The sequence below is a fragment of the Chrysemys picta genome, chromosome 9 (assembly GCF_011386835.1).
Source record: "Chrysemys picta bellii isolate R12L10 chromosome 9, ASM1138683v2, whole genome shotgun sequence".
Classification (NCBI taxonomy): domain Eukaryota; kingdom Metazoa; phylum Chordata; order Testudines; family Emydidae; genus Chrysemys; species Chrysemys picta.
Window position 1 is genome coordinate 62,614,121 of NC_088799.1, and position 25,263 is coordinate 62,639,383.

At 44.1% G+C, this 25,263-nt stretch overlaps 1 protein-coding gene across 2 annotated transcripts in view; it reads right to left on the reverse strand.

The window, feature by feature from the left end:
• Window positions 1-9,662, reverse strand: part of LOC101937695 (exocyst complex component 1-like) — an 80,825-nt gene extending 71,163 nt beyond the window's left edge. The window contains exons 1-3 of one of the 2 annotated variants that reach the window (XM_065556385.1): window positions 9,563-9,662; window positions 4,532-4,661; window positions 1,748-1,878 (exon numbers count right to left, since the gene is read on the reverse strand). In XM_065556385.1, the coding sequence (XP_065412457.1) occupies window positions 1,748-1,878; window positions 4,532-4,655 (255 nt within the window). In that variant the 5' untranslated portion in view covers window positions 4,656-4,661; window positions 9,563-9,662. Of the gene's footprint in view, window positions 1-1,747; window positions 1,879-4,531; window positions 4,662-7,028; window positions 7,125-9,562 lie in introns of those variants that run through there. The other variant, XM_065556383.1, reaches the window with a different exon arrangement.
• Between the last annotated feature and the right edge of the window lie 15,601 nt (window positions 9,663-25,263).

Sequence of the window (25,263 nt, forward strand, 5' to 3'; positions counted from 1 at the left end):
ATCCCAGCATACCAGTGCAGACTTCTCGTGAGATTATTACACCCTGCATAATAAATTCAAATGATAGGCAATGTCTACGTTTCTGGGATGCAACATGTAGTGCTCAGTTTGTTGCCCATTTGCCACAACGCCTGCTGCTATGGCGCGAAATGTTTTAAATTTCTATTTTGATTCTTTCTTTAAGATTGTCATCACAGAAAAGCATGGTCTATTTTGCTACTGGTATGTAACTATTATGCCTTTGTTTTCTGTGTATTGTCCCTCTTAAATCTCCAAACACCGGGCTGTCTGCCAAGATAGGCAGCCACTTTTTTGTCCAGGTCAGCACAGACTGTTACAAAGGAGAAACACTATGTGCTTGTGGAGCATCTACTTTTGTTCATTCTTGTTTTGTTGTTCTCTTAAGACCTGACTGGGCCTGGAAAGACTCCCACTGATTTAATGGGGAGTAGAATCCGGGCTGTCATCTAAATTAAAGATCAGGCTGGTGGAAAGTATCTGTGTGCTGTCTGTGCACGGCGAAACATAACAAAATGAAATATCAGTTCAGCTTGCAACCTTTGATCAAAACCTCCCTGCAAAGTTGGAAGTATTATTTTCTAAGTAAGTCCTAATGAGCAGGCTGTTTCTCACCTTTTTTGGTGCCTACAGGCACGTCTTTGAGACAGAATGGAAAACTATTTAGATGACTTCCTTTCATTTATTTCTATGTTTGTACAAACATGGGCTCATTGCCAAGGCCCCTGGCACAGTCCCATTAATAAAAAACTAATGATAACAAATTTAACGTGCTGCCAGCAACAGGCGGCAGAAATAAAATACTTCTTTCCAAGAGTTCTCTGCCAACTGCCATAATGTCACCGTTGAAGCACAAACTGACAGCAACCCAGCACCCCCACTTTCCAAGAAACATCCTTTCAATAAATACCCTCTGCTTAAGTATTAAGTATCAATGTGGGCAAACCGGTCTTGCAATGGGTTCTGCAAACAGTGGGTGATCTCTCAAATGGAGAGCTTTACAGAGTTGAGGACAAAGTCCATCTCCAAAGTCTGTATGAGGACCGCTAGAAAAAGCGCCTGGAGGCTCTCATTTGTCAGGAGGGTGCAGGCTATGTATGACTATAATGAGTGACTGTTGCACTGACAGAACCTGATTCAACTCCCATTTAAATCAGTGGATGCTTCTGTTGGCTCCAGTGGGAGCTGGACCAGGCTCTGCCAATGCAACATTCTCTCATTGCTCAACCTGCTCTGAGTTCCATTCAACCTGCCAGTGCTACTCTCGTCCCACTACTTCTTTGTGTCAAGGAAGGAGGAGCATTTCCCTGCTTGCTACCCCTCCCCCACCTCCTTAACAGCCCTACCCCCATCCAAAAGAGGCATGAGAAAAGAAAAGTCCAAAGCACTCCGGTAGGATTGGTGCATTGTCCGGGAATGGGCAGACCCAGGGCAAAACCTGCCCAAGGAAAGGAAAAGACTGGCATGTTTCCTGCAGTGATTTTCTTCTCACACGATTTTATTGAGCTCAAGGTTTGTTCCACCTTGTTTCATTGTGGATTAAAAGCAATTTGGGTCCATTCTCTCATCCCCATCCCCTGCCTACACAAACATGCATTCTTCTTACTGAAAACTAAGACCAGGGCTAAGTACCTCTGGCTTCACATCCTCTGCCCATCCATTCCTCTCTCCGTTCATCATGTATTCTCTCAAGCCCTTTACCCTGATTGGAAGCAGAGGTTAACAGTACCTGATTGACATTCTTCCCATCTACCAGCTTCAGATCCTTTAAGGGCCACCTGTCAGTCATCTTGTACTGATCACCTCGATCTGCCTTCTTTACCTTCTCTAGGAACAACTGCATTGGCCTCCAAGCAGCCACTGGATGGGAGGAGGCAGAAAAAACTGACGTTACTGCTGGCCTGAGACACATATTCAAAGTGTACAAGTACGTATCTGACTGGTTGATATGTAGGGTTACAAACACTGCATTGACACTGCTTTTCAGTGAATGCTACCATATGGGATTTGCTCTCTTAGAACTACATCAATGAATTTCCTGATTCGGAACCTAGGTTTCCCCCATTCTAGGTGAGTGACTAACCATCAGGCTGTTGAATTAGTTAGATTCTTTCAACATCTTCTGTTGGTGCTGGTCAATTTTTGTATAAATAATTAAATATTCATTAGGCCATGGAGACTCCCTAGACTGGTAGTTAGGGCACTCTCCTCAGATGTATGAAACCCAGATTCAAGTCCCTGCTCCATATCGGGGACTTGAACTTGTGTCTCCCACATCAGTCCCCTAGCCACTGGGCTACTGGCTATTCTGGAGGATGTGTGAGAGTGGGGTCTCTTCACACCGATTTTTCGAAAGGTATGGTGTTCTATGCCTGTTTTTCACAAAATGGAATTCTTGTTTTCTGACCAGCCTAAAATGGGATTGAGTCACCCAGGAGACCAAATCTTATGGAAACTCAATCTTACGCTCCTAAATCAATTAGATGCTGATGAAACTCTCTGTAGAGTAATAGAGAGACAGAATTATGTTGTTCTTCGATACTGCACCTGTTATAAGTTGTTTGCTCCAGACAGTTCATTAAATCAGGTTTCATGTTGTCATGATCTTTACCAAAAAGGTGGCATGTAATATACCATTGGAAAACTAATAACTCACTGATCATTAATACTGCGTTATTTATGTACAGGGTGTATACAAAGAGTTAAATATGTGCAAGAATTAGGGTGACCAGACACCAAGTGTGAAAAATCGGGACGGGGGTTGGGGGTAAAAGACGGCTATATAAGACAAAGCCCCAAATATCGGGACTGTCCCTATAAAATCAGGACATCTGGTCACCCTAGCAAGAATTATGTGTTTGGCAAGCAATGCATAAGCCCAGTCTACCCTAGATATAGGAATGTGTATTTGCTCGTCTGATCTTCCTGGTCATCTGGCAGAGACAATGAAGGTATATTTACATAAAAGGCAAATAAAGCCAGCAACCTGATGAGTGGGGGGAGAGAGGGTCTGAACCTCAAATGATAAGCAACCGAATATATACAATGTTACTGCATTATAAATGGGTATTGGGTAAGGTCTTTTATGTAAGCTTGTGGCACACTGGTGATCAGTATCACTGTGAAATATCTGTATTAATACTACATGAGGAATTATGGATACTCCCTGATATTATACTTTAAAGACTGACCAAGCACGGGCAGAAACAGTTTTTTTCCCTTACAGGAAGGCCATGATCTATCCATCTCGAATGTAAATTAAGCATTATGGAATCCAAATAATGGAAGCCAAAACACAAAGTTGTTTTGGTATCCATCACTGGGTATCCATCAATGGGCCAGCGCTCTTGAAATCTCAGAATGTTGGGTCCATCAGCCAAGAGGGTTGAAGTCTCTGGGAATTGAATATAGGTGAGAACCTGCTTATGCAAAGATTGTAACTTGTTGAAATTAAGTATTAGAGTATCCTTACTTTTGTTTGTCACATTTCTGTCTTTACTCCTTATACTTGGTATCACTTAAACCTGTGATGTTGTTTAATAAACTTGTCTGTCTTTTACTATAAACAAGTTCAGTGTGGTGATTGAACTAAGAGTTTGTCAAACCCCATTTAAATTAATAAGCTGCTGTTGTCTCTTTAAAGGAGCAATTAACTTAACTTTTGAGAGTATTCCAGGAGAGGGCTTGGCTGCTGCAGGGAGATGTCTCTGGGGAACTCGGGAGTTGGGATTCACTGTTTGTTACCTGGTAGGCAAGATTTGGTCTGGCAGAATTCTGAAAAGTTGGCTGGCATGGCAGACGAGCTGGTGTGTCAGGGAGTTGTCACACATCTTAACAGTAGCAAAATTCTCATTCGTTGAGGCTGAGAGGGGTAACACAATAACTCACAATTCTGGGAACCTCAGCTGACTGTCATATTGGCAGATAGTTTGGGACTGGGAGGGTGTTGGGGTCACCCTGCAAAGAGTAACGGGGCAGTGGAAGCCAGGGTGTGGCCTGCATGCTTGTATGTTGGCAGGCATAGTCAGGGCAGTGGGCCACAGTAGCCCAGCATTTAAGGCTTCCAGGGTTGCAAGACAGGTGATGACACAACCCCTGACTGGTCTGGGTTGAACCCCAAAGAATCACAATGAGACATTAATGGGAATAATAATTACTAATGTAGGGAGTAGCCCTGTAAATTATTAGCCTTTCTATAGGCTGTTGGAGATCTTTATGCAGCCAAAGCAAACCCCTGCCTCCTTTGTTTCTAGCTCTCAACATGCTATGATGTGAAATCTTGTGATAAACACAAGTTCCCACCCTAAGGTCCAGAAACTTTTGATTTTAATATTAAAAGTATCATATAAAAAAGACAAGTACCTTCTCCAAAGCCAAGAAATTACCCACCAGAGATGAAATCAACAGTGCTTCCAAAATACCTTACCATATCACAGCAGCCTTTTCTGTGCCATTTTCTCTGTGCCACCAGGGCACTAACCAACTATCCTCCCTGTGCTACCAGGGCACTCACCAGCTACACAGAGGATGGAGTTCTTCCTCTTCTTTCCCGTTTTCCAGACATGGACAATTTCCAGCAGTCTCTCATTCTGGGGGTTAAACACATCCTTCTCCAGTAAGATCCAGGGAGAGGCCATGGCAAGCTGTGCAAGAGACAGCAAGCAACAATTATTGTGCTCTTTCCCCTTACACTTGTCTGTCATCGGAACCTGGGTGATGGTCCCCTTGGCCCTCCACTCCCAGGGTATGGAAATAGAGAAGTGCCCTGTCTGTTTGATGCACTTTGATAAATATGCATTATTACACAGACACTGTGATTCTATGGCTCTAAATCTTCAATGCCTTGTACCTTGTGTTCAAAGTGAGTGCAAAGTAGGTTGTCATAGATTTTTTAGAGCCAGCAGGGACAATTGTGATCATGTAGTCAGACCTCCTGCACAACACAGACACAAATAGCTTCACCCAGTGATTCCTGCATCAAGCCCATAACTTCTGATTGTCTTTTTGAGAGACATCCAGATCAGAGTGTTAGGCTATGGCTACACTTAAATGGCACAGCTGCAGCGGTGTAGCAGTTCAGTGTAGACATGCACTCCAGCGATGGGAGGGGTTCTTCCATCACTGTAGTTAATCCACCTCCCTGATCTAGCACTATCTGCAGCAGGGGTTAGGTTGGCATAGCTACAAGTCTCAGGGGTTTATCACACGCCTGAGAGCTGTAGTGATGCTGATGTACATTTTCAGTGTAGTGCAACCCTTAATGTTTCATACTCACTGTGACCTGGTGTAAATAACTCCAAAAAATTCAAAGCACTGGAGAGTCAGGTCTCGTATTTTAGAAGAATCTTAAATATTTCCCAGTTCTCAATATATTTCAAATACAGAGCAAGGAGTAACAGATTCACTAACACAACATTGTAATGACTATCTCACATTAATATAGGAATTTCAATTCCCAGGAATATCAAACTGCTTCAACTGTGAGCATGTCTTCCCTCATGCTGGTATAAATCAGGATTAAATCCATCAAAGTCAATGGAGTTACACCAGTTTAAAACTTGCATAACAGTGACGACAATCAAGCCCCAGTGTGTATATAGTCATATAGGACTAGAAAGTGTCCTTAAACACAGCCCTAAGCAAGGGATGATGCATAAATTGCACCAACCCAGGCATAGTACCAAGAGGCTTGGGGACTTAGGGTACAAACTTTTTGATTTTGAAAATTCCCACTATGTGACTAAGCTCACCAATCAAAACGAGCAGTATTGGGGGAGGGAACCCTGAAAAATCAAAATGCTAAGACCCAGAACAACCAGCAGGCTACTTTTTTTTCCATGTAAAGTTTCCTTCCAAAAGATAGGGTTGTTTACTTGTTTCGTTTGTTTTTTAAATTAAAGTGACTTGGTAAAAAATTATTTTCCAAAATTTAATAAAAGCCCAAATGTTGATTTAAAAATATATATATATTTAGTCAAAAATATTTGGTCTGTTTTGTAGAGAGCCTGGTTCATGATTGGGACTCTTAGATGTGACCATGATACAAAATATTAGTTTTTATGAATGGTGTAATAAAGAAGTTTTACTATTACACACATCATTTAAACATTAACAACTGTGGACATCACCAGCTAATGTTAACTGTAGAATTCCCAAACCCAACCTTAACGCACTGTGAATCTGCACACATGCATACTCTGGACATGTTTTTAAGCAGTAAATAAATGCTTAGGAAAGAGTATGGCAGCATAATGAAAGAAGAAGAGTACTGAGGGTGCGCAGAGGCCGAGTACAGGGGGAAATGTAGACTGGTAGCATGCCTCTGGATTGTCCTAGATACTAGGGGACTTAGGAGCAATGGGGCAATGTGAGGACTTGGTCATCTTGGACATTACCAGGAAGTGACCCTGCGACCACCAGAGCTAAGACCATGAGATTCTACAGCTTGAGCTAAAAAGTGAGTCTCCAGGCTGGGCATTGATTAGGCACAGAGGGGTGCAGGGAACACATACTGGGCATTGGGGCTACTTGGACAGCTGAAGGGCCCTGCTTTCCTCTTACTCCAGCCTTTACAGGCTTCTGGGCCCCTCCCCTGTGCTGTCCACCTGACTGCTTTACCTCAGTGGGCCTAACTAGGCTCCTGAGGACTGATTGGGCCTCCAAGGCCCTTAGGGGTGGGGGAATAAAGCCAACACTCCCACCTAGGTCTATCTACATTGGCTCCATCCAGAGCTACCCTATGCTGGCTTAGCAAAATGCCTCCGAAAGAGCTGCATCCAGTTGACATTATGTGGCGATTTTGAAGTCCCAGAGCAGGTGCCCACAGTTAAATACTCCTCCATTCCCCCAGCCACAGCAGTCTCCCCCACAGGCCGTATTCTCACCTGTGCTAATGCTCTGCCCCATTAATGCTATCCCTCCCTGCAGTCTAGCACTCCCCAGTGCCCTCTCAACCCTCCTCCCCTCAGTTCGCGTCCCCCGCCCATAACCCTTCCAGACCCCTTGCATACAAGCCGGGCAGTGCTTCTTGCTCAGCAACTCCTGCTGCTGCTGGGCCACTGGCTGCTTCTCCTTCCCTTATCTGCTGGCTGCTCTCCCCCTCGGCACCCTCTACAGGCTCCACTGGGTCAGTGTTTGGGTGAAGGGGATTGGCTGGCAGGAGCAGGAGGGGACAGAGTCTCAGCCACCACCACAGCTCCTCTCCTCCAGTTCCCCCCACCACCATCACCACCACCCCTGGATTAGTGGATTCCTCTCCCTCATGATCTGAGCCTGGGGGACATCTCAGGTCTTCCAAAATCATAGAGAGCAGGCAGGGCACTTGCCAAGAGAGTGAAATGGGCTTCTTTAGTCTCCTTCCCAGCATTGTATGGCTCCAATCCACTGGAGGAAGGGTTCAGAAGGACCCTCTCCCCTGGGGGGATTCTTACACAGTAAATGCCCTTTGCAGAAACTGTGAGGCACTCAGCCTGTGTGGGACACTGGGACTCTGAAAAATGGCTGCCACTGAGTATGGGTGGGATGAAAATCATGAGACACTGGTAGGAGAGTTTAACATGCACGCAATTTTTGATTGATTAGCAAATAAACACTTGTAACCGGGCACTTTCCAAACTCGCTGAGAAATCTCTTCTCCAACACTATTTTAAGTATTCCAATGTGCAAACAAATCAGCTGCTCCAGTCAGAAATTTGAAAGGGTAAAAACAAGGGAGTAGAAAATCAAGTAAAAGTAGAAGCTTTAACTATGGAATCATGGGTATTCCTCCCTGTTTCTGTATTTCTCCTCCTTCGATCTTTGTTATTAGGAAAACAGGAGGAAGGGGGTTAAATTCTCCTCCCAATTATATTGCTATATGCCCCTTTGACTTCCTCAGTTGTACCAGTCTAGCTGAAAGAGAGAAATTTGAATTTTTCATCTGCTACTGTTGATTATGCACCTGAACATACTTCTCAGTACACAAAGGCCTAAATGTGGAACATGATGTGTGATCAAGTCTCAAAATAAAAATACCTAACTCTTATATAGCTTTTTTCATCAGTAGATCTCAAAGTATTTTACAAAGGATGTCAGGATCATTATCCCTTGAACTTGAATGCCTAGTATTAACTGAGGATATTGAGCTGGTTGAAAATCCTGGCAGATGTAGTCCAGACAGCTAGCCCAGCCTAGGGTGACTAGCTGTCCCGATTTTATAGGGAGTAGGGACAGTCCTGATATTCGGAGCTTTTTGTTTTATAGGTGTCTATTACCCCCCAGCCCCTGTCCTGATTTTTCACACTGGCTATCTGATCACCCTAGCCCAGCCCACAGAGGAAGATGGGTGCATGAGGTACCCGACTACAGAGGCATGGCAGTAGCACAGGCAGACACAGATTAACATCAAACTGATTCAGAAACAAACATTTTGATTCAGGTTGACAAACTGGAATGTTTTGATGTGCATTGCCCCAACTTGAAAGGAAATATTTTGTTTAGCTTTCACTGATGGAACATTGAAAATTTTCAGAAAAAAATTGAAATTGTCTCATGGAAAATTGCACTTATGGGTAAACTGCATTTTCTATCGAAAATATATTTTGTTGGAAAATTCCTGAGCAGCTGTACTCTCTAACCACAGGTTCCTGGTTCTGTATTTCTAATATAAATAGTGTTTGACAATAAAAGGGAGGGGATGCCAGTTAGTGACTTTATCATCATTTCAGCAACAGCCGACTGTGACTTTGTAAACAGAATCTATCAATTTCACGTGGGGAATAAATTGCAAGGAACCCAAAAAGCAAAGATTGTGTTTGATACAAATGTGTTAATAATTAAGAACCAGAAAAGAAAAAGCGTAAAAACAAAACTATTTTGAAGGAACAGCATTGATTTTAAAATAATGATTTTTAAAGTTTCCCATGAGATGTCAGCAATTTCTTAATATAAATAGGGATTGTGCAGCTAAATCAAATAAATTAAACCCTTCATGTACATCTTACTTAGACTGTGATTAACCTTTCAGCTCAACTGCTTATTTCCACAGACTGCAAGAAAGAGATTTATCTTTACAATCATTCTGCTGCTGTGGCATCTCTTTGAATGCAATCTTCTAGCTAGGTTTCCTTTGCCTCCCCATTCTCAACGGCTTTTCAATCCTCTCCATTTCAGGCCTCGCTAATGATATTCACCTACAAAGACACACCTGAGGGCAGCCTTGAGACCAGACCATATACACCTGCTATTTTGAACTCGTTAATACATCTATAATAGGACCTAAGCAACCCCTTAAGGGAAATGATTGAAAATCAAGCTAATAGAGGGACCACCATCTCCTCTCTAACTTATTACAGAAAGCACAATATCTTCTCTGAATGTAACCAAAAAGCTATCTGTAACCGAGCTATTTTAACCCCTTGTTTTCTAGAAAGAATCTGTAATATTTAAGGATCTCATTGAACCCCCCGCCCCCCCAGGGATTTGCACAAAAATCCAGATCACCAATCCAGAAAGGGTACAATCAGCAAGATAAACATTAGAAAGAGGAAGATCGTTGAGACTTTACCAGCCGTATCTTGTTGAGGACAAATTGTGGGATTTCAGTCGCAGGAAGCTTTAGAACAGGAAACGGTATGTTGGTGAAATGAAAGCTTTAAGAACAAAACAGGAAGTCTGAAGAACCTGAGTGATGGTGCTGAAAGCAGCAGACTTGAGGTTGGGGCAGGAAATAGCTCATGCGAACATCCAGAGCGGAGAGAGGCACAAAACAGGTGTGGCTTAGCACAAGCAAAGTGTCAAAGCAGCCAGAGATAAAATCGGTTGTTGGCAGGAGGCAAAATGGTGTGAAATTGGCTTGTCTTTTCTTTGTCTGAAAAGGTTTGAGGATCTGAGTGGAAGAGAGGTATGGTGCGAACAGCTCCCAACAGGACATTGCTTTTCTCCTCACTGCATAAAGATGGCCATCAAATTCTTCGGCTATAAAAGGGTTATTTCAGGGCTGTTGTACTATAGATTTTAGAATGAGACAGAGTAATGATGGGATTGTGATATACCCTGGTTCAGCAAAGCACATGAGCAGATGCTTATCTGGAAGCATGTGTTTTTCCCACTAAAGTTGGTGGGTTGGTAGACGTTTTGGAGTAGAAGGGGGTGTAGGTTTTGTGAGTGTCATTCTCATGGCAGAAAGGACTTTTTAAAGAGGAAGGTTTTGCAGCATTTCCTAAAGTTGGTCAGAGTCTGGACTGGCCTGATCTCTTTTATAAGATTGTTCCACAGCCAGATCCCCTCAACAGAGAATGCTTTGCTACAGCTCTCACGTTCTTTGGGCTCTGCTTTGTCCCAGAGAAGCACAGCTGTGAGTGTGGTTCAGAGACTGAAATTTGGTCTTTGATGTTGCTGGGGCTTGAGCCATTAATTGCTTTGGCGATTAGGACCAAGGCCTTAAACTGGCATTGAGAGCTGACAGGGAGCCAGTGGAGGGACTTAAGCCTGATGTTCTTGTGGTGACCTGAGCCATGGAGAAGGCGGGCAGCCACGTTCTGTACCAGCTGGGGCCCATGCATCATCTGCACATTCAGCTTCAGAGACCGCAAATTACAGTAGTCCAGCCTGGAGGTGACCAAATGCATAGATCACTGAAGCCAGGTCCTTGTCCATGAGGAAGGAAGGAAGTTTCCGAGAACTGGAGGTGAAAGAAGATGTTTTTAGATACTGATGCTACCTGGTCATCTGGGCTTAATGAGGAGTCCAACAGGACTCTGGAGACTTCACACCAGATCCTGTCCCAAGCTGTGACTGTGGCAAGGCTTTGAACAGTTTTGGTGTTGACTACCTCCTAAAGATGTGCTGAGCGCCCTCAATTCCCATTGATGGCAACAGCGGTTAAAGGTGCATGGGGATCTCTTCAGGAGCAGGCTTCCAGTGCCCAGCAGCAATAGGGTGCCTACAGATGCTCCAGAATATTTACTGCCTGTAACTTTTTCATCTGTGAAAGGTCTGATGGGCTGTTGCAGTTGCACCATGGATGACCCACAGGAGGTCACAGGAAAATGCGCTGATGCCTTTTGAGGATGGAAACTGAATTCCAGCACAGATGAGCCTTTCAGGTCTAATTCTGTGTACACTGCAGAAGCCTATCCATTATAATATAATTTAAATATATTGGTGGCAACCCTTCCCCTGTCCACAAGAGAGTTCACAGTCAACAGAAATCTAAACTGGCAGGAAGAAAATAAATTATCATTGGAAAGAGGTGACTGTTTAGTTATCCATTTCATTTCCCAAATACTAACAGAATCAGAGCCTTGGGTCCCTTGAGAAGCTGCATGAGCTGAGACCATGTCTTCCCACCTGCATCCATGTTAGGCTGTGATCAGAACTGAATGGTGGGCTGGTGATCATGAGTGCAAGGCTTCAGGGCATTAACCCACTGGTGTTGTGTCTGTTGGGTAATATACAGTCTGTGATTGGAGAAAGCAGAATCCACATTATTGCTGTGCTTGGTGCTTTGGAAAAACAACTTGTTTAGTTCATAGCACAAAGGACATGACAAGCACAAAGGTGTGTAATTGGATGGGGCAACCCATAATAGCAAAAAACGTGCTAGTGCTGCACAGCAGGAATCCATTAATGTGCTGTAATTTACTGGTAGATTGCAAGGATACTACAGGTGGGCCTTCCATTCATGATTTAATATTTTTTTCTGTAAATCAGGGCTTATTAACATCTTCTGTCTCAGGGAGAGCAGAATGCTCTCCCTGCCTGCCTGCTTACAACACCATTAACAGGAATGAGTGTTATATACAGTCACATAAAGGGGAGAATAGGCCCCCCTAGTATAAACACAGTTAGGTAGGATAACTCACTCTGGTGCAGTTCAGAACATAAGCACTGACTCCAATGGGATGGTGATGCTTTTTGAAGCCCTATAACTTGTCTGGTATTAAAAGGAAAATACATGTAATCTGAGCAATGTAAGAAAGAAGCAGCTAGCACGGAGAACAGGGTTTAAATCAAGCATTCTCTGTAGGAGCTAAAAGCTAGCTTCTGTTTAGCACTGAGCAGTCAAACATGAGCCCAAAGCCAGATCTGGCCCTCTCGACTATTTATCTGGGTCTCATGACAGATGTAGATTCTGTAGAATCAAAGCTTTTCTTTTATACAGGAGTAAGATTTGAGCCCTTACTGTTGTGAAGAAAATCAACCAAATATAACCAACACACATTTCCCAGCCTGAGTCTGCTGATAGAAGGAAACAGCTGTAAGAGAGTTACAAACCAACCTAATTTATGTCAACAACAGCACCCTTAGACAGCGAGGGTCCATAGCAATGAATGCCCATGGCATGTTATACGGCTTTATTCCAGCATTTAAAAGTTCCACAGGGTTATTACTAATCTGCACAGACAATCCAGGAAGTTTTTGGAAAGTGTAGGGGACAATTTCCTGGTGCAAGTGCTGGAGGAACCAACTAGCGGCAGAGCTTTTCTTGACCTGCTGCTCACAAACAGGGAAGAATTAGTAGGGGAAGCAAAAGTGGATGGGAACCTGGGAGGCAGTGACCATGAGATGGTCGAGTTCAGGATCCTGACACAAGGAAGAAAGGAGAGCAGCAGAATACGGACCTGGACTTCAGAAAAGCAGACTTTGACTCCCTCAGGGAACAGATGGGCAGGATCCCCTGGGAAAATAACATGAAAGGCAAAGGGGTCCAGGAGAGGTGGCTGTATTTTAAAGAATCCTTATTGCGGTTGCAGGAACAAACCATCCCGATGTGTAGAAAGAATAATAAATATGGCAGGCGACCAGCTTGGCTAAACAGTGAAATCCTTGTGAAATCCTTGCTGATCTTAAACGCAAAAAAGAAGCTTACAAGAAGTGGAAGATTGGACAAATGACCAGGGAGGAGTATAAAAATATTGCTCAGGCATGCAGGCGTGAAATCAGGAAGGCCAAATCACACTTGGAGTTGCAGATAGCAAGAGATGTTAAGAGTAACAAGAAGGGTTTCTTCAGGTATGTTAGCAACAAGAAGAAATTCAAGGAAAGTGTGGGCCCCTTACTGAATGAGGGAGGCAACCTAGTGACCGAGGATGTGGAAAAAGCTAATGTACTCAATGCATTTTTTGCCTCTGTCTTCACGAACAAGGTCAGCTCCCAGACTGCTGCACTGGGCAGCACAATATGGGGAGAAGATGACCAGCCCTCTGTGGAGAAAGAAGTGGTTTGGGACTATTTAGAAAAACTGGACGTGCACAAGTCCATGGGGCCAGATGTGCTGCATCCGAGGGTGCTAAAGGAGTTGGCGGATGAGATTGCAGAGCCACTAGCCATTATTTTTGAAAACTCATGGGGATCGGGGGAGGTCCCAGATGACTGGAAAAAGGCTAATGTAGTGCCCATCTTTAAAAAAGGGAAGAAGGAGGATCCGGGGAACAGGATACAGGCCAGTCAGCCTCACCTCAGTCCCTGGAAAAATCATGGAGCAGATCCTCAAGGAATCAATTATGAAACACTTAGAGGAGAGGAAAGTGATCAGGAACAGTCAGCATGGATTCACCAAGGGGAAGTCGTGCCTGACTAACCTAATTGCCTTCTATGATGAGAGAACTGGCTCTGTGGATGAGGGGAAAGCAGTGGATGTGTTATTCCTTGACTTTAGCAAAGCTTTTGATACGGTCTCCCACAGTATTCTTGCCGCCAAGTTAAAGAAGTATGGGCTGGATGAATGGGCTGTAAGGTGGATAGAAAGCTGGCTAGATCGTTGGGCTCAACGGGTAGTGATCAATGGCTCCATGTCTAGTTGGCAGCCAGTTTTAAGCAGAGTGCCCCAAGGGTCGGTCCTGGGGCCGGTTTTGTTTAATATCTTTATTAATGATCTGGAGGATGGTGTGGACTGCACTCTCAGCAAGTTTGCAGATGACACTAAACTAGGAGGCGTGGTAGATACACTAGAGGGTAGGGATTGGATACAGAGGGACCTAGACAAATTAGAGGATTGGGCCAAAAAAAACCCTGATGAGGTTCAACAAGGACAAGTGCAGAGTCCTGCACTTAGGACGGAAGAATCCCATGCACTGCTACAGACTAGGGACCGAATGGCTAGGTAGCAGTTCTGCAGAAAAGGACCTAGGGGTCACAGTGGATGAGAAGCTAGATATGAGTCAACAGTGTGCTCTTGTTGCCAAGAAGGCTAACAGCATTTTGGGCTGTATAAATAGGGGCATTGCTAGTAGATCGAGGAACGTGATCGTTCCCCTTTATTCGACATTGGTGAGGCCTCATCTGGAATACTGTGTCCAGTTTTGGGCCCCACACTACAAGAAGGATGTGGAAAAATTGGAAAGAGTCCAGCGGAGGGCAACAAAAATGATTAGGGGTCTGGAGCACATGACTTATGAGGAGAGGCTGAGGGAACTGGGATTGTTTAGTCTCCAGAAGAGAAGAATGAGGGGGGATTTGATAGCAGCCTTCAACTACCTGAAGGGGGGTTCCAAAGAGGATGGAGCTCAGCTGTTCTCAGTGGTGGCAGATGACAGAACAAGGAGCAATGGTCTCAAGTTGCAGTGGGGGAGGTCCAGGTTGGATATTAGGAAAAACTATTTCACTAGGAGGGTGGTGAAGCACTGTAATGCGTTACCTAGGGAGGTGGTGGAGTCTCCTTCCTTGGAGATTTTTAAGGCCCGGCTTGACAAAGCCCTGGCTGGGATGATTTTGTTGGGAATTTGTCCTGTTTTGAGCAGGGGGTTGGACTAGATGATCTCTTGAGGTCCCTTACAACCCTGATATTCTATGATTCTATGATTCTATGATCTGGTGCAGTTAGGTTATTTGCAGATGACCATGTGGCCACCACCAATCCATAGCTGGGCAATGTCCCCTCCTGGTCTCAAGTCTGATCTTCAGGGCATGATGTGTGGATACTTTATCTCTAAGGCAGCCCGTAGGACCAAAAAGTGCCACCTGGTGGTGATGGATGATGACTTCAGTCCTCTCAAGGCCAGTTCTCAATAATGTATCAAACCATCTTATGCCTAGTAGTCACCGCTGGTAATGCATATGAAACGCCTCCAGCCTTCTGATGTCTTCTTTGAGCAACATCCGTGTTTCAGATTCATATAAGAGGATCAGAAGCACACAAGATAGAGAAAATCCATCCTTTTGTATATCATTTCACCTTGTTTTGGCTCCAGACCCTATGCAGGTCCTTCATTGCTGAGGCTGCTAAAGCAATTCTCCTTAGGATGTCTGGCTAGCTGTGTCCATGTGATGACAATTTACTGGCTAGATAGATAAAATCATCCACTACTTCCATGGTTTGTCTGGCAGCACAGAGGTCTTGTATCACAACTTTTGTGGCAAAGCTCTGGATTTTTGTTTATGACCCCAAGAAATCCTGAGCCCAAGGGCAGCTGCCACATGCTGGAAGCTCTCTAGTGCATCTTTAAAGTTGTTTGCGTTTTGACTGATGAGGCCAACAACATCCACATAACCCAGGTTGGTACAAGAGGTTGAACCAACAGTTATACCGGTATTTGCAGAGATATGTTCAAGGAACCAATCCATTGAGTGGGAGAATGGGGTTGGGGCCAGGACACATCCCTGCTTCACCCTGTATCTAGTGTAAAACATGTCGAACCTATGGATCCCCCATTGCACCGGTACACCTGAGTCATTATGTAGATCCTTGAATTAACCTCAGGAGAATGTTGGGACCGCCAATGTCTTGTAGGGGCAGCTCTATCAACAGAATCAAAGACTGCCTTTAGGTCTACATAGGCTGCTCTCAATGGACGACTGAATTTGCAATGGATCTCAGATGAAAGATGAAGAGCAAGTAGAGTGTCCATTCTAGATTGTCCAGCAGTGAAAACTGATAGCTCTGGGTGACAGCATTTCACAAGAAGAGTAGGAAAAGGGTAAAAACTTTTCTGGGAACAGATGATAGAGTTATTGGCCTGTAGCTGCTGCGCTCAGTGCATGGACCTTTCCCCTTATAAAATAGGATGATGATCTCTTCCTTCCACTCCATTCATACCTTCCTAACAATCTAAGCCCTGACAAAAAGTGCTGTACTGCGGCACTTATGGGTTCTGTGGTGCACCTGAGAAGGTCAGGTGCAATGCTGTTGGGTCCAGCAGCATGCCTGCTTCACCGTTTCTTTATGGCAGATCGAATCTCTTCCAACATAGGTATATCTACACAGGTTTTGGGGTCAGGGCTGTATCTACTACAGCTAACGTGTCCAGATCTGGGCATGGAGTCACTTCAGGATGGTTAAGTGCAGTCTCACAATATTCTTTCCATCCTTGCAGGACGACTTCTTGGGTTGAGCATGTTTTACCATTAGCCTTGTTTATCAGCATAAACCCCATGCAAAATCCAGTTTTGCATCAAAGTGTTTGAATAGCTTTGAGTGCAGTTTGTAATTTATTAGATCTTATTCCATCTACTGCCAAGTTCGCAAAATAAATGTCGCAATCCACTTTTGCTCTTGCCCAAAAAATACCTTGTAAATGTTTCCATTCAGTGCCATCATGGCGCAATCTAGTCTCAGATTTCATCTGCAGAATGTGAAATGTCTCATCAGATAATCCCGGGCATTGCTTGTAGCATTTCAGTTTAGGAACGGCATCTGTAGCTTCTCAGATAACTGTGCTTATGGCTGTCCAAGCTGATTCTATTCGATTTTTTTATGAACTGTGACAGAGAACGTGTTAGCAAGTGCTAAATTTTCACAGATGCAGTATGCCTTATGTGTCACAACAGGCGCACTCTTCCATTGAAATCGGGGGGCATAATTGCCATTTTAGCAACGAGGAGATGACGGTCAGTATTTGTTGGGTCATCTGCAACTCTGCATATCTGATGTGACCTTCCTAAACTCAGATTCCAGACCAATATATGATCTAGTTCCTTCCTCATCCAGCCATCATTGAATTTCCAGGGTTTCTAATGAATATCAAAGTGCCTGAACCTACCGCCACTGATGGTAATGTTAGGAAAAGTGCAAAAGGAGAGAAATTTCAGAGTTGTCATTTATTATTCCAGAGCAGAATGGCCCAAGAACAGCTTCAAAGCCATTTCTGGGACAACTTGGTGCTGAGTTCATATCTCCAGGTAAAATAAAGTTTGTCTTGTGGCAGAACAGATTGTGTCACTGCTAGCTGCTGATAGACTTCATTTTTATTAGTGTCTAGCTTCCTTGGTGGGGGTGTAGGCTACAATGACGGAAAGCTGCCCATAGTGATGCATCAGCCTGGCATATCAGAAACAGGGTGCCATATTGTGAGTGATTTATTAAAGAGTGGCTGGGAAATGAGTGCCACCCTGCTTACACGGCTAGTTCCTTCAGATTATAGTAGAATTGAGTGCTCCACAGAATGTTGACCATTTTTCTTAAGTCTCACCTCAATTGTCCCAGAAACTGCAACATTGTATCTTTTCAGACTAATGAAACCTGGTACCCAACCTCATTTATGGTTAGTATATTCCCGATGGCAAATCTGGTGGATTTTCTCAAATCAATCGTGGACGCCATAGGCATTCTAGAGCCATTCAGGCCTATAATGTGGACCATATTTTATCAGATGCCCCTTTATTCACTCGATGTCCTTGTGCAAATGGCCAAATAAACAAAGGGAATTTGTTTGCCGCAGCTGGGCTCGGCGCCCTCCCCTGCTGCACTCCCCGCCGGGGGGCGGGGGGCGGTGGGAGGCTTTTTTGCCTGGGGCGGCAAAAAAGCCAGAGCCGGCCCTGCTGAAGAGAAGTGACTCACAACTGCCAGAGTGAGCCAAGAGGGGCCCTGGGGCCTGCTTCTCCTCTGCTTTGCACCATGTGGTGGTCTTCCTGGCTGTACAAAGCTAGTGCATATGCTAACTGCTTGGAATTCCCTTCTCTCTCACCCCACCAATAGCTTTGCTCACCTACTCTGCACTCCCCGTACAGCATGTAGTGGTAAAGAATCAGGTCCAGTCGCCTCACAGTCAGACTTTGAACCACCACCACTGCTGGCTGGAGCTATAACATGTGCAGTTTGTCCTTGCCCAGTGTGGAGTGGTAAATGGCTTAGTTGGATTTTCCTAGTGATTCAAGGAAGGGGTAACAGCGACAGGTTATGACAAGCAAGGCACACACAGGGTGAGGTACCTCAGCTTCCTCCTCCTTAGGATTTTGCCTGCTTACTTTCAGGAAGGGATCACTGCTCTTGCGGAAGGTAAAGCAGTGGCCCTGCTCTGTGCTGAAGGTCTTTTCTGAACTGTGTATCACCTTTGGGAGGTTTCTCCTCAGGAAACCCCTCGGTCCGCCATCGTCGCCTTTGGGCTGAGCTGCATCCGCTTTCTTCTCGCCTCTGCTCTCACGGTGCCTGCTGCCTGCCTCACGTCTGTATCCTGGCAGCTAATCTCTCAGCTGGTCTAGGACTCAAGAGCCAGGTCCTCAGCTGCATTGAGTTTACCTTTCCACTCTCCTGATCATGAGTTGGGTGGAGACCAAAAAGGGCCCCCTGCATAATTTAGAGCATCCTAAAGGCTGCTGTGAATTATGCAAGCTGTAGAGGTCCAATAGGACCTGCTGCACAGCCTGAGGAATAAGGAGAACACTGTGCTCTCAGAACCTGGCTTGGCCCTCCCCTGCCCCCTAGGTGGAGATGGGGGCACTCAGTGGTATAGAGCTGGCTATGCTGGCTCCATTGCACGCAAAGATGCCCCTCTCTCTGGAGGAATTCCTATTTGCCTTTCAGTGCAGCTCTCCAGCAGCTCTGCAGTGTGGAGGGCAGTGCAAAAGTGGCCAGGGCCGGAGTCTGGCCCCATGTGGTTATGTGATGACTTGTCAAAGGCTTTGCTAAGATCTAGTGTCTAGATTCCTCATGAAGATTTCCCTTGTCAATTGCCTCCTTGACCCCTTCATTCACAAAAGGAGATTAGGCTAGACTGGATTGGCATGATTTATTTTTGGTACAGCTGTCCTAGCTCCTGCTTAACACCCTTGTTTCTTCATCCCACTCCATCAATCTATCCCTGAGAGGCTCCAGTATATTATCTGGCACTGAAGTTAGTCCAGCTGGCTTATAGTGTCTGACTCGCACCTTTTCCTCTTCATAAAGTCAGGGACACACCAACCTGACACCAGTGTCAGGGCCCAATCCTGTAAGGTTCTTAGTGCTCCCATCTCCCACTGATGTCTATGGGAGGTGAGAGGGTTCAGCAGGTATTGAGAAAATGGTCCATCAGCTTCCTTGGAATTCTAGGCATGAATTTTCCAGGCACAGTGACAGGGTTGTGAAGCCCCTTGCTACTACCCGCACTTAGCTCAAAGGAATCTTGTCTGTGCCTGCTGTGGATCAGCTCCTTGAAACCACCAGCCTCTGGCAACACAAGCCCTGTCTTCCAGGCCTCCACAGGCCCGGCTCTCTCTGTATAGGTTAGCAACAGGCACATGTCAACCCCCTTTCCTCTGAGCATCCCTCTGGAGTGTCCAGCCCCTGATCCACCGGACCCTCACAGAATTGGCAGATCCTCTGCTCCCAAAGGAACAGTGCATCCCAGCTTACCAGTTACGCCTTACATCACAGTTCTGCTTTACACACAGCACTTCAATATAATAAAAAACAGAAGTTTATTTAACAAAGAGCAGAGATTTGAGAAGAAGCAAGTAGAAAGAATGAGAACACATGGTTACATATAAAATCACAATGCACTTTCTGGAGCCTAAATTTAACTAACAAGCCACTCCCTTGTCTCATAAAAGTTAGCTCACCGAAAGGTTCTCTCCAAGTATCAAACACCTAGACCGGCTGTGATCCTCCATTCATAAGATAAGCCAGCTGGCAACTTGTCCCCTCAGTGCAGGATAACTGGGTGTACTTCTGCACCCCTAGATATAGTACCAAACATGCATTGTCTTTTTTTAAGTACATCAGAAGCAGGAAGCCTGCTAAACAACCAGTGGGGCCCCTTGATGATCGAGATACAAAAGGAGCACTTAAAGACAATAAACTCATTGTGGAGAAACTAAATGGATTCTTGCTTCAGTCTTCATGGCTGAGGATGTTAGGGAGATTCCCAAACCTGAACTGGCTTTTGTAGGTGACAAATCTGAGGAACTGTCACAGATTGAAGTGTCACGAGAGGAGGTTTTGGAATTAATTGATAAACTTAACATTAACAAGTCACCGGGACCAGATGGCATTCACCCAAGAGTTTTGAAAGAACTCAAACGTGAAGTTGCGGAACTGTTAATGAAGGTTTGTAACCTGTCCTTTAAATCGGCTTCTGTACCCAATGACTGGAAGTTAGCTAATGTAACGCCAATATTTAAAAAGGGCTCTAGAGGTGATCCCGGCAATTACAGACCGGTAAGTCTAATGTCTGTACTGGGCAAATTAGTTGAAACAATAGTTAAGAATAAAATTGTCCGACACATAGAAAAACATTAACTGTTGAGCAATAGTCAACATGGTTTCTGTAAAGGGAAATCGTGTCTTACTAATCTATTAGAATTCTTTGAAGGAGTCAACAAACATGTGGACAAGGGGGATCCAGTGGACATAGTGTACTTAGATTTCCAGAAAGCCTTTGAGAAGGTCCCTCACCAAAGGCTCTTATGTAAATTAAGCTGCCATGGGATAAACGGGAAGGTCCTTTCATGGATTGAGAACTGGTTAAAAGACAGGGAACAAAGGGTAGGAATTAATGGTAAATTCTCAGAATGGAGAGGGGTAACTAGTGGTGTTCCCCAAGGGTCAGTCCTCGGACCGATCCTATTCAACTTATTCATAAATGATCTGGAGAAAGGGGTAAACAGTGAGGTGGCAAAGTTTGCAGATGATACTAAACTGCTAAAGATAGTTAAGTCCAAAGCAGACTGTGAAGAACTTCAAAAAGATCTCACAAAACTAAGTGATTGGGCAACAAAATGGCAAATGAAATTTAATGTGGATAAATGTAAAGTAATGCACAGTGGAAAAAATAACCCCAACTATACATACAATATGATGGGGCTAATTTAGCTACAACAAGTCAGGAAAAAGATCTTGGAGTCATCGTGAATAGTTCTCTGAAAATGTCCACGCAGTGTGCAGAGGCGGTCAAAAAAGCAAACAGGATGTTAGGAATCATTAAAAAGGGGATAGAGAATAAGACTGAGAATATATTATTGCCCTTATATAAATCGATGGTACGCCTTCATCTCGAATACTGCATACAGATGTGGTCTCCTCATCTCAAAAAAGATATACTGGCACTAGAAAAGGTTCAGAAAAGGGCAACTAAAATGATTAAGCGTTTGGAATGGGTCCCATATGAGGAGAGATTAAAGAGGCTAGGACTCTTCATCTTGGAAAAGAGGAGACTAAGGGGGGATATGATAGAGGTATATAAAATCATGAGTGATGTGGAGAAAGTGGATAAGGAAAAGTTATTTACTTATTCCCATAATTCAAGAACTAGGGGTCATCAAATGAAATTAATAGGCAGCAGGTTTAAAACAAATAAAAGGAAGTTCTTCTTCACACAGCGCAAAGTCAACTTGTGGAACTCCTTACCTGAGGAGGTTGTGAAGGCTAGGACTATAACAGAGTTTAAAAGAGAACTGGATAAATTCATGGTGGTTAAGTCCATTAATGGCTATTAGCCAGGACGGGTAAGGAATGGTGTCCCTAGCCTCTGTCTGTCAGAGGGTGGAGATGGATGGTAGGAGAGAGATCACTTGATCATTGCCTGTTAGGTTCACTCCCACTGGGGCATCTGGCATTGGCCACTGTCGGTAGACAGGATACTGGGCTAGATGGACCTTTGGTCTGACCCAATATGGCCTTTCTTATGTTCTTATGTCTTCCCTTGTAAACAGGGTAACTCCCCACTGCTTGGTTTTTCCAGTCTAGAATCTTCTCTGTAGATATTGCAATCACTTGATTAGCGTTTTGCTCAGACTGTAAATAGATGTTCATTGTGAAATTCAACTTGAGTATTGTGTCCAATTCTGAGCAATGTAATTCAGGAAAGAGGTGAACAAATTGAAGAAAGTCCTGCGAAGAGCAACAAAATTGATGAAGGGGCTAGAAAACATGACCTATGAGGAAAGATTGAAAAAAATGGATTTTTTCAGTCTGGAGAAGAAAAGACTGGGGGTGGGGGCATGATAACAGTCTTCAAGTATGTAAAAGGTTGTTATAAAAAGGAGGGTGATAAATTGTTCTCCTTAATCACTGAGGATGGGACAAGAAGCAATGGGCTTAAATTGCAGCAAGGGAGACTCAGATTAGACATTAGGAAAACTTCCTAACTGTCAGAGTAGTTAAGCACTGGAACAAATTACCTAGGGAGGTTGTGTTTAGGAAAAGGTTACACAAATACCTTTCAGGGATGGTCTAGGTAATATTTAGTCCTGCATCAGTGCAGGGGACTGGACTAGATGACCTATCAAGGTCCCTTTCAGTCCTACATTTCTATCATTTTAAGAATACAATACTCAATCTACATACAGCCGGACAGGTAGATAAGCATCTCCTACCTGAAAGAAACCTGCTTATCACCTTTTGATGATGGTCCCAACTCACAGACTTTAGGAATATAATTTTCAGTATAGATACATAACTTCTCAAATAGTAACCGTACACACATTTCACAAGGATTATAATGATCAGTAAACCTTTCAGTAGAGACCTTACATGACTCCCTTTGCTGAACTAGTAGGTAGCTACTAATCCCTGGGCCACATTTATCTAGAGGCACATTGTTAGTTTGGGTTCAATGCACAACCAAATTGCTCCAGCTTTGGGGTGGTGTAACACCACTGAAATCAATGGCATAAAACTGGAGTCAGGTGGTGAATCAGACCCGCAGCTAGTAATGATCGGGCCAGATACTCAGCTGGTGTAAATTGCCACAACTCCACTGATGTCCACACCCTTGCTGAAATCAGTTTACACCAGCTCAGGATCTGACCTGTTGTCTTAGTTATGTTACCAGTAGCCACAAACACTTCATTCCCATGGGAATACCTTTGAGAAAACTTTACTCAGATTCAAAGCTAGTCTCATGTCCTCAGTTAATGGTTCTGTTTTCAATAGTCCATCAGCAACATGACTTCTCTGTCCCCACCTGCCTCCCTTTGCTTTCTCCCCAAGTGCTTGCTCAGCAGTTTAAGAATCAGGTAGGGAATATTTTGATTCCTTCAAATCCAATAGGAGTAACTCAGCTGTTCATCATCCCAAGATAGAACCATTGAGTAGCATGAAGTACTAGCGTGGGATCTTTCAGGTCAAAGCTGAGTGAAAGACTAGAGCTGACTGAATAATTTATTTGATGACTTCCCCTTTTTTTGTGTTTCACAGATTGCCCATAAACAGACCATAAAAATCTCCAACATATTCATCATTTAATATACATTTTTAATTTCTTCAGTAAATTCTTGGTCTTTGGCTTGATCATGAAATGTTTGCTGCAAGTATCCACAGCTCGCACTGTATTGGCTGGCTATATAAAACATGTTCCCTGATTGGATGTGCAATTTAAGCGATCAACAATGAGGAAAACTGTGAATATTCCCCGAACACCATCCATCCCATGCCCTGCATGAGGCTAGTAGACTGGTGCTAAAAATAGTATGTGATCATGTAATCAAAGACTTAATCAAAATGCATACGCATAAGGGGCTGAATTAAAGTTGCACAGACAACCTTAAAATGGCATCTCCTGGCTTTTCAGTGCATGACTTGGCAACTTAAGTAAATTCTTCTAATTTAGTTTTGTTGTATGGAATAAAACTAATGAATGAAAGATTCTGTTGCACTTTTTGTCAAAGAAGGCCTTGCTTCAGGCTCCTTGGCCACAGTGATGTAGAAAGGCAGTAGGGTCTGGCCTGGGAGCCAGGAGAGCCAGATTCTGTTCCCAGTTTTGCCAGGGATTTTCTGCATGAACGTGGGCAAGTCACTTCACCTGTCAGTGCCTCTACTTCCTCTCCCCTCCCTTTGTCTGCCTCGTCTACTTAGATTGTAAACTCTTGAGGGCAGGGATTGTGTCTTATTATGTGCACATACAGCACCTAACACACTAAAGGGGGCTGATTTCAGCTGCTGCCTCTAGGTGCTACTGTAATTCAAATAAAAATAGTCACTCAGATCCTCAAAGATATTTAGATGCCTAACTCCCACTGATAACTCCTGGGAGCTAGGAGCCTACATACCTTTAAGGATCTGGGCCAATATCCATACTGGGTGCCACTTAGCCGCTGCTCTGTACCCCAGAGATGGCTGGTGAGTGAGTACCGTTCACTGTGTATGTCCATCCATCTCTTCCTGAGCTCTCGGATGGAAAGTGCTATTTAAATGTAAAATATCACTATTAATAAAACAGAATGTCTTGGTTGTTTTCACCTCCCCTGCTCTCTCCTTACATTTTTGCTGGGCTGATGATTCTCTTACATGCCCTAGATAACTCACTGAACGTCCTCTTCCCTACTCCTTCCTCTTTCCTGCTCTTTCATTTTTTATAAAGATTCCTTTTTGCTCTGCTAACATACTCTTAATCTCTCTGGTAAATCAGGGAGACATATGTCTTTAGCTCTATTTGCTTTCTCGAACAAAGACATAAATCTACTCCCTGTGCTGAGCCAAGACCAAGCTGAATATACTCCTGAATACTACTTCAACCCACCATAATGTGAGGCTTGGAATAAGTTGCATCTAAAGATCTACGAATATGCCGTCTCCATTCTCTAGGACAAGACTGAATAAAGGAAGTAAAAGGCCAGGATGTTCTCCCCATCAGCTCCACATTCTCAGGCACTGGTGAGTAAACCACTATGCTGAAAGTTCTTGGGTAAAATATTGACCTAAGCCCATTGACACTGATCCATAGACACTGAAATCAACAGAAACACTTATATTGACTTCAGTGGGCAGTGGGCAATGGTTACCATTGATGCTGGTATATTTCTGAGCTTAACGCCTGGTCCAAAGCCCATTGAATAGTCTTTCCATTGACTTTAGTGGGCTTTGGATCAGGAGTTAACATCATAAATATACCCATATCAGTGGTAGCCACCATAGCAGCACACTAATGAAGTGTGGGATTGCAATCTATTGGAGTGGGAAATCAGACAATGAACTACCTCCCCTTCAGGTCCTGCTGCCTGAGGGAGTGGGAGTCTGGCATGAAGATTTCTCCCTCCATCTCTTCTGGTCCCACTACTGGAGAGGGAGATGGGGCTGGCCTATGGGTAACAGAGCTTGAACGAGCAGCAGGCTCCCCAAAATGGCAGACCTGC